Genomic DNA, 18365 nt, shown 5'->3' with positions numbered 1-18365 from the left:
ATGATAAAGATAGAAGTCCGTGTCAGAACTACGAGGCCCACGGTGCAGGTCCTAATCCTCGTCATTAAGTGTCGCTGTACTATTCCTTATGGCATTTGGTGTGACTAATGGTAGGGTCTCCTCTATCTACCCATATTAGATATAACTTTTCCTTTGGACTCATATAAATTGCTCTATTGTGGTATCGCCTAACTCGCGTTATGTCTCGTTCTACTTGTTACGTGCTGCTGTTGGTCAGGGACCCTTTGTAAAGCGCTTTGAGCACATTTAGTGGATATTGCGCTATATAAAAGCTCTAGTTTTGTTTCGAAGTTTAAATAATAGAGTTGGAACTCGTAATAAAAACCTGCCTTGCTGAATTGTTAAGTGATTGAACAGGTGACAGGCACTGAAATGGAAATTCCTGTAAAACAAATCAACCGTTCTGGTGATGCCGATGTGGTATTTTGAGGCAGCCTAATGCATTTAGCAGACGTCACCAGACTATACAGACAATGGATTGAAATCACAAGATGTCTGGCGTGTGACGTGGCACATGTTGAACATGGCTGCCATTGTGTGGCTTTGTGGTCTTGTGGTATGACCCTCGCTTTCAGAGCGGAAGGTCCTGGGTTCGAGCCTCGCTCGGCGCATAATTGAGTTCATAGAAAAGGCTATTTATTCACATTCTCTCGCCGTACTCATTTTAGAAATGAGTACCTGGTCGTTAACAGGGTTGTCTCTGTCCGAAAAAAATTATAATATCGCCTCACGGGCGTCATGTCTTGTCCTACATGTTAAGTGTTGCTGTCGGCAAGGGACCCATTGTAAAGCGCTTTGAGCATGTTTAGTGGATATTGCTCTATATAAAAGCTCAATATTATTATTTTTTAAATAGGCGAGACAGCTTTCTTCATCCAAGCATGATTGTGGCTGACTGTCCAGTGTTTATATTAGTTAATTCTGAATCATATAATGTTTAATGAATATCCTCGAAAAGCTATACATTACGATTAAATGGGTTTATTATTTAACTCGTTATTTTAGTGATGATTATTCACATAAGATTCCTATGATTTTCCTGGCTCCCGTCTTTTCAATTGGCTGGTCAATTGACTACAGCAGTTTTGATCGTTATCGTGTTTCACAATATTATGACTATCTATTGGATTCAATAGTCCGATGTCACGTCGCCCAGCAACGGCGAGCAGCGTGGTTCTAAACAAAGAAAATCGGTATTTTTTATTCTTCATGCTGGCTAGAACTATTCATATGTAATGTGATCAGAATGTATAAAAGTCAAAACATGATCATATTTATAATGTTTTTCTCCTCTGGAATCACTTTTATGCTCGTCAGAGAAATATTTCATGAGGGCGTCCGCTATTGTTCCGATAGTTTAGACCTAGTTGCTAAGTTACTATGCGTCATTACGAGGGAAGTAACGTCATGACTGTTGAAGCGTATTGATGACATGCGGTTCAGTGTCAAATGCTCATCGGTTCTGCCCTGCCGAAGCAGTTGTAACGAACAAATTTCGCAATGTGAAACCTTTAACGTTAATTACTGAGCATTCAATGAGTACTAAGCACTTATCTGGCTGCCTGAAGACAATAACAAAGAGCTTAGTGTCTTTTTGTACTATTGTTACATGGCGCCGTTGCCCACTTACACTCGTTGTGGTAACGGTCCAAAGACTGTAGAGCATCTGGTTGAAAATAGTATTGTGACGTCGATTGTGACGTCGCTACAGGGCTAGTAGTTCCCGACAGAAGATGAATGTGGAAGAGTCTCTGGAGTTTGGGTAGATGCTCATAACATTGTAGTGTAAGTATCAGAAGCTGCTTCCAACTTCATTCATTCTATTCATTCATCAAAAGCCTATCCACTCTCATGTACTGTCTTGAAACCGCTGCTCAAACGTTCCACAACGCGGTGTTCGACTTGAATTTTTTTTTTTCCATCCTGACGCTCGTTCCCCAACGTTGCAAGAACGCCGTCGTTGGAACGTCCCGGATCTTAGTTTATTCCCGGTCACCTCTTACTTGCCACATACCACATAGTTACTGTAAAAACTTATGTCCTTCGTTATGTACTTAACGAATGATACGGAAAACTACGTGTTCCATTACTCTTGAAATGGCGGCGTTGTGTTGTTAGTTATTCGCGTTGATTATACTTCTGTGGTGTAGACTTAGCCTGATGCATCTAGCAGACGTCATTGAAGGTGGCCAATTGATGGTTCGATTGTTTATATATATTTGTGCATTGCAGGAATGTGCGTGTTTGTTTGGGGTTAAATAGCCCAGAGTCTAAATTTCTTCCAAGGCTCTCGGTCTTTGATTGCTCCTGATTGAAAATAATGAAACAAATCAAAAAGAAATACAAAATAAATAAATATCCCTTTTCTGCCTACTACATTTATAAATGGTGTTTTTAGCTGTCATGTCTCCATTGGGTTGGAAAGAAACAGTGTTTTTTTAATCCAAGTTGAGATTAGCAAGCGGTTATGGCATTATGCTAGCTGCCAGAAGACCCGAGTTTGAATACTGCATCTGTGCATCTCTCTGTTGTCTAGTGGCATGACACTCGGCTTGTCATTTGTAGGTCCCTGGTTTGAGACCCAAACACTTTAGGCAGCGCGAAGTTGAGTTTTTGGGACAAAAAGGTTCTTTACTCACATTTTCTCATCGTACTCGGGTGTAAAATGAGTACATGGTCGATAACATCGTTGTCTCTGTCGGGAAAAAAATATAATAGCAACTTCAAGCGTCCCTGTATTGTTCTACATGTTCGGTGTTGCGGTTGGCTTGAGACCTCTTGTAATTAAACTTAGTAAATAAAAACTCAATTTTTACCGAGGCTTAGAAGAAGTTAAAAAAAAAAATACCCCCAACAAAACGACTCTTCAACAAAAAAACAAAAAAAAAAAAATCAAAAATGAAAATAAATATAAACTTAAAAAACAAAAACAAAAACAAAAACCCCCACAAAAAAAAAAAAAAAAAAAACGAAGGAAGTGTTACGACAAAATTTTCATATTCGGATATCGATATCGCTGGGGTGTAAAGAGGCTTTGTGGTCTTTTGGTAATGGTATGATACTCGCCTTGGACCGGTTGGTCCCCGGGATCAAGTTCTCTAATCCCGCTGTGGGCAGCGCAAAGTTGAGTCTTTGGAAAAGACTCCTTACTCATTTTCTCTCACCGCACTCAGGTATAAAATGATAATTTATAACACCTGCATAGAACATAACAATGGCTAGGTCATGCTATATGCGCTTAAATGAGTACACGGTCGATAATAATATTGACCCTTTCGAAAAAAATAATATAATGTAATATCGCCCTAGCAGCAACATGTCTCCTCCTACATCCAAGTTGTGTTGTTGTTGGCTATGGACCCCTTGTAAACTACTTTGACGACTTTAGTGGATATTGTTTCTATCTATGTAATAAATGATCAAGTTTGTTTTTAAAGCTAATAAGCCCCGTCGGCTTCTGACAAAATAGTTTTATTTTTCTCTCGTTGACCAGAACATTTTTATTTTACTTTCATTTAATTCAACTTGTCAAAACATCTTTAGCGTGACATTTTAAAAAGAGATATTAGTCGGCTTTGAGAATTTGACTAGTAGGGGGTAATCAGACCTACCTACTATTTACACGGTTATAATCGGTGTATGCAGATTTTTTATATAGGCCAAATGTGACTCATCGTCTCAAACCGGTATTACGTCGGGATGTACTAGAACTAGGTCATTCAAAATTGAATTTATAAAACAAAAAACAAAAACAAAAAACAAACAAAACAAAACAAAAAAAATAAAAAATAAAAAAACAGAAAACAAAAACAAAAACAAAAAACTTGAGCTTTTATATAGCGTAATATCCACTAAACGTGCTCAAAGCGGTTTACAAACGTTCCCTGACCAACAGCAATACGTAACATGTAGAACGAGACAGGACGCCTGTTAGGCGATATTCCAATTTTTATCGACAGAGACAATGCCGTGGACGGCCAGGAACTCATTTTACACCTGAGACGGTGAGAGAATCTGAGTAAAGAGCCTTTTCCAAGGACTCAACTATGCGCCGAGAGAGGCTTGAACCCAGGACTTTCCGATCCGAAAGCGAGTGTCATACCACTAGACCGCATAGCCGCACATTTATATGAAACTGGTTTCATTTCTCTTCCTTTTCGTGGAAAATGAATGATATATCTTGCATTGCACACACAAATGTAGAATGTTATGTTTTTCATAATTTTATCATTTAAACTCACTTTCAGATGTCCGATTCATCCCAACGTAATACCGTTTTGAGACGGTGGGTCACACATTTTCTCCAAAATCGGATCCCCCCCCCCCCCTTTCAGATTCAGATTTTTATAGTGGAAAAGCGATTAAATTAATAAATGTTGTTTTACTTAGAGATGGATGTTTGGCCTTACTTAGCTATACCGCTATTTAGTCTATAATATTTTAAATAAAAATCCATATACTTAAGGGCGAAACTCATCTATTTTAGTTAACGTTATTAAGAGTTATTCCATCAAATCGAATTGTTTTCTTCATCAAACATACAAAGTTTTGTAAATTGGCTTTGGCTAGTTTGCGGTCATCTAAATCTATCGATTTGTGGCACTTGCTGTTCATTTTGGCCAGAAAACGCTGAGAAGTTATCAAGCCAAAATGAGAAGTAAGTGTTTTGTCGGTGTACTACCTTGGCAGCGAGAAGTGAGTAACACAACTCGTTTGTACTCAATCTGACCCCACCACTGATATACATACGATATTCTAGAACGTAATTAACTAACCAAACCACACACACGCAAACAAAACAAAACAAAACAAAAAAAACCCCAAAAAACAAAACGTTTGTGTTGTCATTTTATCTTGTTTCTCTTATTATTTTTCATCCCCCTTTTTTACTATCCCATTTTCTTTCTTTTTACTGGCGCTGATAATATAACCTAAATGTGTTGCAAGCGCCGTAAAACCCTTACAAACAAAACAAACAATCATCCGCCTTCAGCAGTGTTTTGTCAAATAATAACACGGAAAAATCAATGTCTATAGGAAAATAGTTTGGATTCATGGGGGAATAGATTTTAAAGAATAATAAATATGAATAGAGAACATCGATTTTAAGAAGAAGTCTTCAGCTTATTTAAAACTTCATTGCAGTTTAATTTCTCAATCTTGCAGTATTACTATTATTATTATTATTATTATTATTATTATTATTATTATTATTATTATTATTATTATTATTATTACTATAAAAAGCCCGCAATTTCGCGGGGAAAGAACTATTTTCATTCGATACTGTACTCATCATCATTTAATGAGGGCAGATTGGTAAACAACGTCGTCTGTGTAATTTGGTATATCTTCGGTTGATTTTTCTGTGTGGCCCAACATGAAGTGTAAGCCACTATAGCCTCTGACCCGTGACACAGCAACATACAGTTGTCCGTGTGTGAATACCGGTTGTGGTAAGAAAATCCCCACCTTGCTTAATGTCTGCCCCTGAGACTTGTTAATTGTCATTGCATATGACAATTTTACCGGAAACTGTGTCTTCTATTTATAATAAATGGTAAGCCTGAATCAGTTGTTGTCGTCAGATTGATTCTAGGGATAAACACTATGTCGCCAGCTCTACTCCCGGTAATTATCTTGGCTTCTAATACTTTTGAACCTAATTTAATTATTAACAAACGGATGCCATTTAGGAGGCCTGATTTAGGATTTATATTTCTAAGCAGCATGACTGACGTGTTGGCTTTCAAATGTAATGCATGTGGAGGAAGTCCGGGAGGTGTAAGTTCGTTCAAGAATTCAATCGGGTATAAGTTGATGTCAGAGTCACTTTGAATGGAATCAGCACTGCGGTAAATTTGTTCAGTTGATGAGGTCAACCTGGACAGAACGGCTGCATTTATTTTGTCAACATTTTCATGGGTTGTAGTCAAAATTGCTCTCTCTGATAGATAACGTTCATCCGCAAAGTTCAGATTCAAATCATTGTATACAGCATTTATCAAGCATTCTGGGTCATTTTCAGGAAGGCATAGCGCTGTAGGTAATTTAACAGAATACTTTCCTATTTCGCTGAAAACCGGCTCTGTACCATTTCCGATGCGGAGAAGCCAATTTGCAAAACAGTTATTGTCATCAGTAACCCTCATGTTATTGTTCATGTGAAAAATGGTGACAAAATTCCAAATAATTGACTTGTTAAGTGTGACACTTAATATATCGGCTTCACTTCCTTTGTTAACAACAGGTAGAATTTGCCGAAAATCCTATCCAAGTACAACCACTTTGCCCCCAAAAGGTTTTGAACTGCCTGTTATGTCACAAAATGTCCTGCTCACACATTCAAACACACGCCTGTCCATCATAGGTGCTTCATCCCAAATTATGAGAGAACTACTCTTCAGTAACTTAGCTGTGTCTGATTGGCGACTGATGCTACAGGTGCTGTTATCCGTTATTGGAATTGGAATTTTGAACGTTGAATGTGCTGTTCTACCACCGTGCTGACAAAAGATCAAAGGTGAAAATACAAATTTAAAGAATACTGGGGATGTAGGAGCTTTCGGAATGTCTCCCCTTTACTTAACTTATGGAAAAACAAACACCCTAGCACCTTTAATAACACTTATGACTAACCTCTCGAGCTAACCCAAATTGTAAAAAAAGAATCAAAATGGCGACTGAAATACCTTAATGTGATCAAGTGAATAATATCACTATGAATGCCACGATTTGCTGAAAAATGCCAACACACACACACACACATGTATACACCACACACAACACACACACACAAACATATCATAACAAAACTGATCACCGCTAAATCAACAAAACAACGGAAGTAATAATAATACTTGATGTCATAAATAGATGACGCAAATTGACAACTTTTAACAGTGTCAAAATTAGTTGATTTTGGGAGCCAAGTGTCGTCGGTACATATTTTATGATATTATCTGATTGACTCAACGAACTTTCAAACTGACTTTAAATTATAAAAGGAAATCAAGTTATCTGTTTATCTATCTGTAAAAAATACATTTCTAATTTTCAAATCTTTCAGTAGAGTTGTGCGCCGTATCCATTTTTTTATTGACTCAAATAAGCACAATGTTCTCCACAATGCTATATTTTTTTAAGAAAGGATTATTATAAACTTAAAAGTGAAAGTCTCACTGTATTTGAAAAGGAAACGATTAAAAAAATTGCAGTATTATATAAACTCAAAAAATTCCGTGGTTTTTAAGGAGAAAACATAATGAGCAATTTATTTGTAAACGTTTTCTTTCAGTTCAATCTTATCTGACATCTTTTTCATGACCATAAACGTTTTATAAGTATTAGAAAGAATGAAGTCCACGTCACTCGGCTCTTTGATATTGTTTTTAGATCGCCATTTGACTGATAGGTTCTCACTAACGTCCCTCTGACAGACTAAAACCATTAAAGGTTTCACATGGTTTTATGTGTTTATACGATTCATCTGTCGGGCAGAACAGGTGCGTATTTAACCTAATTGAAAGCCATCAGTGTAGGATAGAAAGGTATTCGAGATTTTTCACTGCAAACATGCGCTTCTCAGGCGTTCATCGTTGTCGTCGTAGTCTTTGTGTAAAATATCATAAGCCTCATCTCACAATACGGTATTTCATTTCATTTATTTTTTTAATGGCAGAACTTATAGACTTATGTGCGACTATGTGGTCTAATGGTACGACACTCGCTATAGGGTCGTAAGGTCCTTGTTTCGAGCATCGCTAGGCACATAATTGAATTCCTAGGAAAATGCTCTTTATTCACATTCTATCACCTTAACCCAGTTGTAAAATGAGTACCTGGCGTTAACAGTGTTGTCTCTTTCGGATTTTTAAACAAATGGCGCGCATGTCTCGTTCTACATGTTACGTGTTGCTGTTGATTAACGACCTCTTGTAAAGCGCTTTGAGCACGTTTAGTGTGGATTTTACATAAAAAAGTCAAGATTTGTTTTTTTAATGTGAATAATCCTTTTGCTCAGTATTGTTTGGTTTTCTTTGGTGGCTGCCCTCTTTTATCTTTATCTAAACTACAGCATTGTAAATAATCGTCAGTAAGAATTTGGGCAGGGGGTTACTTGTGAGAATAGGAGCAGGTGAGAAATGCTCTGATATGTAAATAAAGACTGGGGTGCTCTAATGATGACCCTCCCAGATGCATCTCCGTCTTCTCCAGAACGGCTACCGGAAATGACGACAAATGCCAAGACGATTTGTGTATTCACTGTCTGGGATAATGTGTTGTTTTATTTAAATGCACCAGTACCCGAGTTCTCCAGCTTACACAAGTGTGGTCGGTGCGTTTTTGAGTGGGCTTTTATAGGAGTGACTTAAACAAACACTAGTCTAGGTTTGATTGGCTGTCGTTCTAAAGGGAACGTAGAATAACCTGTTTTTAAAAAGTTAATTGGGAAGGAAAATGTGACGGTTTTGGTTATAGTATTTGTGATGATGTAAGGTGTTGATGATGGTGGTGGCTGATGTTGGTTGATGATGTTCTGGTAGTGGTGGTAGTGAAGTGGTTGTGATGATAGTGTCAGTGTATAAGGTAGTGATGTTCCCCTTCAATTGTGCTGTTCTTTTTATGTTTTCTTTTTTTCTTTCTTTCTTTTTTTTTTTTTTTTTAGAATGTCTTCTTTGTATAAAGAGTAGTCCCCTAATTTATAACTCTTCGTAACGGACACCGTGACGTAGTTGCTATCACCATTATCGTCGTCGTTGTTGTCATCATCATTACCATCAACGTGACTGTCGTCGTCATGATCATCGTCAATATCATCATCATCATCATCACATCATCATCATCATCATCACCACCATCATCACGACAATCATCATCATCATCATCACCACCATCATCACATCATCATCATCATCATAACATCATCATCATCATCATCATCATCATTATCATCATCATCATCATCATCACCATCATATTCACAATATTTATCCCCAGGTTACTACGTGGTAATCCTCCTTTTATTTGTCGCCATCATCGTCATCATAGCCGTGCCTTACAATGGAAAACCATGAACATCCCCCAACCAACCGCCTACCTACTCAACAACCCACAACAGACATACATGACGATGGTAAGTAAGTTTGGAAACGATAGTATACTTCGTTGCTGCTTGTAGAGATACAGGCATAATCTACAACCTACCGATGGTTAAAACTAGTGTTATCTTATCTTCCCTCTTGTAAAGCAGCGTTCACTTCTTAGACGCATATAACATTGTCCTATTTATTAATTGTAAGCTGTTGGGTGGGGTTCCTGACCTCCCATAGTGGACAGGGAGTCCACTTAATATATGTATTCTGTACTTCTATATTTGTTTTCCAACTTGCTTTTTGTCTTTTCTTGGAATGAGTGTCACAAAGTGCGCACGTAAACCGTATGCTTATGTAGCGCAGTTTGCAACCTTGTTTATGTGTGCTATATTCAAGCTACGACACCGATCAATAACCAAACACAATACGTTGATAAAGGTTTTGAAGCTAAATGAAGATATATTTTATTACAATATAACAAAGATATTATGAGATATAAAGATGAAATGATAGATGTAATAAGTATGAAATCAAATGGATGGATGACAAATTGATGGAGATGGTGTGATGATGAATATGATATGAAAGCGATATGAAAATATATAATTAAATCAATTAATTATCAATACTTTACCAAACCGCTACCACATCAGACAATCTCACAGATAGGTTGCAACCATCACAGTCATACAGGCAACTAATAATTAACTAACTAACTAAACACAATCCAGACGTGTAGAAGAAAGCCAAAAGAGTGTCCTTGATATTCAACAAAAACTGTAAGGTTGTTCTAATATTGTTAATTTGTCTCTTCTTGAAATTGTTCTGATTTCACAGTATTCATAAACAGATCAATTGTTTCTCAATGTTCTGATATTAAAATAAGCAAATGGTTCTTCACAGGTAACTTATAAAACAGGCAAATGTTCAGTTTCTATTAGTGTCAAGCTATGAGTGTATAGCCTAAAGTTGGCTTGTTAAAGCCCAGCCTCCAACGGCTCATTCACTTTAAAGAAAGAAAATGATTTTGTTATAATATGATAATCATACGAATATAACTCTATCTATATTCGAACTCACTCAATATGTTTACTTTAAATGAGTAAATATTATTTTACTTTAACAAATCAATTTATTAATGTTGATTAATATTGCTTTACTTTGTAGATATGAAATAATAATGCTTTATAGCAAAAAAGCTTATTTTCTTTACAACAAGAATATATTACACAATTAATTTCATTATCTGATTAATTAATTGAGAATCAAAATTTAAAGTGATATTATGATATTGATATCAAAACACAATCATAATTGTAATCACAACATATTATTCAAAATCTCACCAGAGCCGAACAGATTATTGAAATCACAAATTAAGTCTACACAAGACTTTAATCAAACTCTATACAAGAGTTATAACACAACTTGATTCAGCTCAAACTTTGAGCACCACAAAGTCTACACAAGACTTAAATCACACTCTACACAAGAGTTAACACAAAACGTGTTTCAGCTCGAACTTTGAGCACTACAAAGTCTACACAAGACTTTAATCCAACTCTACACAAGAGTTAAACAAATGAGCCTAAAAGACTCCGCTGTGGTTATCGCTTAGAGACTATGAGCCTAAAAGACTCCGCTGTCTGGTCTCTTTTGAGACAATGAGCCTAAAAGACTCCGCTGAGTGGTCTGAAGAAACTGCTCAAAACTCTGGCATTTATAGGCAAAAATCAAGCAAACGAAGCAAAATTCTACCCACACAACCGGATGTTAGTCATATCCGTAAACATCTGAAATTCCTTAAAACTCCCCCAGATTCCATAATCATGGACAACAACAACCCATCCTGATACCGGACATCCTCATATCAAGGATAAATAAATTCGTCAGCCCCATAGTTACGAGATATCAATCAAGCCATACCATAACAAAGTCACTCCCGTAGAATACAGGGATCCTACTTTGCTTATAAGTTTACGGAGAAAACAAGATTGATGCCTTTCTCACAATAACACCCACACTACGTAGTTTAATTCAAACTTCCGGGCCATAGGTGCATGATCTGATACGACCTGTATCAACAAAAGAAGGGTTGTTCCGGAGGGATTCAATAACAACAACAACTAATACTACGACGACGTACATCCTGTCGTAAACTGAAGCCTACACGGAAGCATTTCGTTACATATCTCCCCCCTAAGACTAAATTTGGTACAACATTTAGTTAGATCATCGAAATGCCTCAAGATCACATCGATCTCGACAATTATTTGGGCTCATGGTTGTCCCTTCCTTCAACAGACAACATCGGCATCACACATCCACACTTCAACTCCACCTTGCCGTGTGTCATGCATTTCGGTGGTTCATGATCCTTGTTTTCGTCAAAACATGGAAGTCGAGGACTCTTAACAGTGGGAGCATGAGTAAATGATCGAATGTCACTTGTCATACTGTCGTTGTTGGAGGAACCCTGACACTCCGACTTTAACCTAAGCAGTTCAAGCTCTTTCTCCATCAGAGCTTCTTGTCTTTGAGCTCGTGCTCTGCTTATCTCCTCCTCTTCTTTGGCACGTTCTCTCTCCTTCTCTTTTCTCTCTTCATCTTCTTGTAACTGGGCTGTCACCCAAGCACGGAGATCTTCACCCCTTAACTCCAATTTTTCTCCAAGTTTAATTAATCTTTCCACATCCATCTCTAAGACAATTAATCAAACCAATTCAAATTCAAATAAACAAACTTCAATATGTTTATCAACACTGTTGCCGTAAATGTTACTTTCACGTAGAATAAAGTGGTATTACAAGTAACCTTATTAACGAAAGGCGGTCAATATAGATCCCAAAACAGATTCAAAACAGGCAATTATTACCGATTCCTACACGGAATTCAAAACATTGACTTAATATAGACGTATATTAGAGTCAAAACAACTGATTTAATACAGGTCCTCACACGGAACCAACGCTTCACCCAGATTCCCCACACGGAATCAACAAAATAGCTTCACCCAGATTCCCCACACGGAATCAACAAAATAGCTTCACCCAGATTCCCCTCACGGAATCATAAAAACTATCTTCACCCAGATTCTTTCTCAGAATCAACAAAATAACTTCACCCAGATTCTTTCTCAGAATCATCAAAATATCTTCACCCAGATTCTTTCTCAGAATCAACAAAATATCTTCACCCAGATTCTTTCTAAGAATCAAAATATCTTCACCCAGATTCTTTCTTAGAATCAACAAAATATCTTCACTCAGATTCTCTCTTAGAATCAACAAAATATCTTCACCCAGATTCTCTCTTAGAATCAACAAAATATCTTCACCCAGATTCTCTCTTAGAATCAACAAAATATCTTCACCCAGATTCTCTCTTAGAATCAACAAAATATCTTCACCCAGATTCTCTCTTAGAATCAACAAAATATTTCACTCAGATTCTCTCTTAGAATCAACAAAATATCTTCACCCAGATTCTCTCTTAGAATCAACAAAATATCTTCACCCAGATTCTCTCTTAGAATCAACAAAATATCTTCACCCAGATTCTCTCTTAGAATCAACAAAATATCTTCACCCAGATTCTTTCTTAGAATCAACAAAATGTCTTCACCCAGATTCTCTCTCAGAATCAACAAAATTTCTTCACCCAGATTCTTTCTTAGAATCAACAAAATGTCTTCACCCAGATTCTCTCTCAGAATCAACAAAATATCTTCACCCAGATTCTCTCTCAGAATCAACAAAATATCTTCACCCAGATTCTTTCTTAGAATCAACAAAATATCTTCACCCAGATTCTTACACAGAATCAACAAAATGTCTTCACCCAGATTCTTCCTTAGAATCAACAAAATATCTTCACCCAGATTCTCTCTTAGAATCAACAAAACATCCTCACCCAGATTCTTTCTTAGAATCAACAAAATATCTTCACCCAGATTCTTTCTTAGAATCAATAAAATATCTTCACCCAGATTCTCTCTCAGAATCAACAAAATATCTTCACCCAGATTCTTACACAGAATCAATACCTTGACTTACTATATGTGCATAGAAAGTCAGAACAAATGATTTAATACAGATCCTCACACGGGACCAACACAATATTCTCCCAGATTCCTACACGGAATCAAATTACCCCAACAACCACCTTCGTTCCTTACAAAAGGGAGAGGGGGGACAATGGAGGCTTTACAGCGCGAGTACCGCTTTCGCGCTAAGTCAGTGATCCGTATCACTATGTCAGATGACTGACAACTTAGAACCGAACAAATGAAAATTACCAGAATAACTTGTATTACACCTTGCGTATAATGACAGTCTTATAACCATTAAATGGATACCAATTTGCTTTAAGCTCAAAGATATTATCTATCTCGAGTTTCAAACAACTCCCTAACCTGTCTCAACAATTGTTTGGTCGCGATGTCTCTTGAATGCACAACACTAAGAATCCCACTTCTGACACCAAATTATGTCACAAAGTGCGCACGTAAACCGTATGCTTATGTAGCGCAGTTTGCAACCTTGTTTATGTGTGCTATATTCAAGCTACGACACCGATCAATAACCAAACACAATACGTTGATAAAGGTTTTGAAGCTAAATGAAGATATATTTTATTACAATATAACAAAGATATTATGAGATATAAAGATGAAATGATAGATGTAATAAGTATGAAATCAAATGGATGGATGACAAATTGATGGAGATGGTGTGATGATGAATATGATATGAAAGCGATATGAAAATATATAATTAAATCAATTAATTATCAATACTTTACCAAACCGCTACCACATCAGACAATCTCACAGATAGGTTGCAACCATCACAGTCATACAGGCAACTAATAATTAACTAACTAACTAAACACAATCCAGACGTGTAGAAGAAAGCCAAAAGAGTGTCCTTGATATTCAACAAAAACTGTAAGGTTGTTCTAATATTGTTAATTTGTCTCTTCTTGAAATTGTTCTGATTTCACAGTATTCATAAACAGATCAATTGTTTCTCAATGTTCTGATATTAAAATAAGCAAATGGTTCTTCACAGGTAACTTATAAAACAGGCAAATGTTCAGTTTCTATTAGTGTCAAGCTATGAGTGTATAGCCTAAAGTTGGCTTGTTAAAGCCCAGCCTCCAACGGCTCATTCACTTTAAAGAAAGAAAATGATTTTGTTATAATATGATAATCATACGAATATAACTCTATCTATATTCGAACTCACTCAATATGTTTACTTTAAATGAGTAAATATTATTTTACTTTAACAAATCAATTTATTAATGTTGATTAATATTGCTTTACTTTGTAGATATGAAATAATAATGCTTTATAGCAAGAAAAGCTTATTTTCTTTACAACAAGAATATATTACACAATTAATTTCATTATCTGATTAATTAATTGAGAATCAAAATTTAAAGTGATATTATGATATTGATATCAAAACACAATCATAATTGTAATCACAACATATTATTCAAAATCTCACCAGAGCCGAACAGATTATTGAAATCACAAATTAAGTCTACACAAGACTTTAATCAAACTCTATACAAGAGTTATAACACAACTTGATTCAGCTCAAACTTTGAGCACCACAAAGTCTACACAAGACTTAAATCACACTCTACACAAGAGTTAACACAAAACGTGTTTCAGCTCGAACTTTGAGCACTACAAAGTCTACACAAGACTTTAATCCAACTCTACACAAGAGTTAAACAAATGAGCCTAAAAGACTCCGCTGTGGTTATCGCTTAGAGACTATGAGCCTAAAAGACTCCGCTGTCTGGTCTCTTTTGAGACAATGAGCCTAAAAGACTCCGCTGAGTGGTCTGAAGAAACTGCTCAAAACTCTGGCATTTATAGGCAAAAATCAAGCAAACGAAGCAAAATTCTACCCACACAACCGGATGTTAGTCATATCCGTAAACATCTGAAATTCCTTAAAACTCCCCCAGATTCCATAATCATGGACAACAACAACCCATCCTGATACCGGACATCCTCATATCAAGGATAAATAAATTCGTCAGCCCCATAGTTACGAGATATCAATCAAGCCATACCATAACAAAGTCACTCCCGTAGAATACAGGGATCCTACTTTGCTTATAAGTTTACGGAGAAAACAAGATTGATGCCTTTCTCACAATAACACCCACACTACGTAGTTTAATTCAAACTTCCGGGCCATAGGTGCATGATCTGATACGACCTGTATCAACAAAAGAAGGGTTGTTCCGGAGGGATTCAATAACAACAACAACTAATACTACGACGACGTACATCCTGTCGTAAACTGAAGCCTACACGGAAGCATTTCGTTACAATGAGATTACTTGGTTTTGTCCTTGGGCTGGCAGAGAAACAGTCAAATGTATATTCTAAGATTTGAGAGATGATATTATTTTTTCCTTGTAAAACCTCTATTATGTATTGTCTTTTTTTTTTTGTTGAATGAAAAATGTAAGCATTTGAGTGTGTTCCTCTTAGTGGGATCCCGTGCTTGTGCCTGTATGAGACTTTTAGGTGATCTCAAACTATGTACAATGATATTTTGCTCTTGGAACCTGCATCTGTTTCCTACTTGTACCATTCCCCTTTGTCTTACTTTTTCTTTGGTGCTTTAATTGTAATTCTAGAATTATTTTACTTTCCTATTTTCTTCCTCTTTACTGGCTCTGATTTGACCTAAATATGTCGAAAGTGCCGGAAGACCCTTAAAAACAAAACAAACAATCGTAGCTGTTCCAACATGAGGAGGAGAAAAAAGAATACATAGGGCCATATCACGTTTAATCGCTCTACAATTCCAGCTCCAGTCAGTTGTCTTGACTATATAGATGCATTTTGGGAATGGATTTGTTCAGGTTATCAGGCATGGGTTTTTATCCAAAGAGGTTAGGGAAATATTACTTAATGTTAATTTAATTATGTTGATGGCGACAACTTTGACGACGACGATGATGATGATTATGATAATAGTGATGATGATGATGAGGACGACGACGACGACGACGACGATGATGATGATGATGATGATGATGATGATGATGATGATGATGATGATTATAATCACGACGACGACGAAATCGACATTTTATTAAAAGCATATAATTTGTTCATGAAGTGAGATATTTTTTGTTGGTATTTCTCTTGATTCCAGGACACTTGATAAATCGAATTGGTAAGGGACGACAATATACCACAGGGATGTATACACACCGCCATCAAAATGGATATACATGTTGTGTGTATGGATGTTTGCAATGTGATGGGTGTCCATCACGATTTGAAAACTGTGATTGTGTTAGTATTATTATTTAATATGAACATATATATCGTGTTGTATGATACAATGCAATTGAATAAAATGTAAATGTATTAATTGTGTAATAAAATATGATATAGACCTCTTTATTTCAGAAAATTTGATAAGTTTACGGTCATATGAAACCTGACTTAATTCGAATCTGCTTTTTAAAATATGTACTCCACTGTCAATTACAGTTGATTTGATAACTGGATCTAAATTAGACTTGGCAAATTCGTATAGAACTTTGCGATAAATCAACATCCCATTCGACGACAAAAAACGGGATAAACGACTGCAAAGAACCATCAAAATCTATGTTTCTTTTAATTTTACGTATATTATTAATAGTTAGGTGCAACATGATAATAAGACTTGCAATCCGCAATCTTAAAAAGTTCTTCTCATTTTTACGTTCAGTAACAATATTGATGGCTCTTTTCTGCACCATCAACCGGTTTACTGCTGCCGCCTCTGGAAGTGTCTATTTTCTTTCTTATTTCAATAATTATTGTTTTTTAAAAATACCTGTTGTCTATCACCCTCCTGGAGAGGGATTACATTGTTTTCTCTGGCCCAAGTTAGCATCATTCATTCTCTTTGAGGGAAGCACCTAAATGTGGACATACGATTTATATATTATGCTTTTGAAGTGATGTATATATTTTAAAGTGACGTTTATTTGATTGATTTTTGTTTATTGATTATTATAAAGCATCTTGGATGTATAGGAATATCATATGTATCCCCCATTATGGGATCTGATCACATACTTCGCACACTCTAGCCTTACATTGACCAATAATTACGTCAAAATACTAGAGAACGACGACCAAAAGATTGCGAATCAATGGTTGTATTCAATAATTTTCAGTCAATAAGGTCATTTTCCCCCCCTTGAACACTACTAACGACAACTCCATAAGCTTAAAAATGACGTCACAATAGAAGTTCCAGTGTTAGGCTGTATAAGGTAACGAAGGCTACAGTCTGATGATGTATGTGTTCTTGCCTGCTTTTTCGTGCTTACATTACTTTTAGGTCATATCAGCTTCAGTGGGTGACTGTGTGTATCCATGCTTGTTATTTGGGTTAAATGCTCCGCTCCCAAAGAGAACACCTACTTCTTACATTCATTCCTTGGACTGTTTATTCTGTTTTGTCTTTCACTTTCATTGTGTCAAGTGCCTATGAACTAAGAATGTGCGGAGTCTTCTAACATATCCATCTGTCTTGTGTGTTATATACCATCTTCCTAATATTATGTCTTTTTAATTTTGCAAGCGCTTTCAACACCACGTTCTACATCAATAATTTTCATTTATTGTCGTTTGTTTGAGAACGTTTTGTCTTCGATTGAGATTATTTGGAGGTTAAAAAAAAATTAAATGATCGAGTTATTAAGACGTAATTTTACCTCCTCATCCCATTTGTGTGTATGTGGGTGTGTGTGTGTGTGTGTGTGATTTGTGTATTAATGTTCTGTGTCTGTGTTTGTGTGTCCGTGTGTGCGCACGCTTGTGTATGCGTTTTGTAAGCTTTTTCTATGCATTCATCAAAGCAAATTTTGAAGGAGGATGTTGCTCCACTCATCATAATCATCATCATCATCATCATCATCATCACAATCATCATCATCATCATCACCACCACCACCGCCACCACCACCATCACACTCTGGTGTCTAGAACAACCATACTATATAATATGAACACTTGGGAGAGAATCAAAACAATACACAATGAATGAATGACAGAACGTTTTGTGGTCTCAAGTTGTCGTCCAGATTGGCTGGTTGTATCAAGTCCAATCGCTTTCGTCTCTCGTCTCTTATTGCTCTTATGTAGAATTCCATGCCATGTTTGAATAATGATGCACGAAAAATAAACATATTATTGAGGTAAAA

The 18365-nt window shown here is 36.4% G+C and overlaps 1 protein-coding gene across 2 annotated transcripts in view; it reads left to right on the top strand.

Annotated features, from left to right (window-relative positions):
* LOC144972998 (syntaxin-8-like) overlaps window positions 1-18365 on the top strand; it is a 41535-nt gene extending 23170 nt beyond the window's left edge. For both annotated transcript variants that reach the window (XM_078914914.1, XM_078914913.1), the window contains 2 exons: window positions 9022-9157; window positions 16313-18365. In XM_078914914.1, the coding sequence (XP_078771040.1) occupies window positions 9022-9098 (77 nt within the window). In that variant the 3' untranslated portion in view covers window positions 9099-9157; window positions 16313-18365. The remainder of the gene's footprint in view (window positions 1-9021; window positions 9158-16312) is intronic.

The sequence above is a fragment of the Berghia stephanieae genome, chromosome 5 (genome assembly GCF_034508935.2).
Source record: "Berghia stephanieae isolate SIO BIC M18660-M18661 chromosome 5, UCSD_Bste_1.3, whole genome shotgun sequence".
Lineage (NCBI taxonomy): Eukaryota > Metazoa > Mollusca > Gastropoda > Nudibranchia > Aeolidiidae > Berghia > Berghia stephanieae.
The sequence above is the reverse complement of the archived record's forward strand: the minus strand, read 5'-3'. Positions and strand labels throughout refer to the sequence as shown.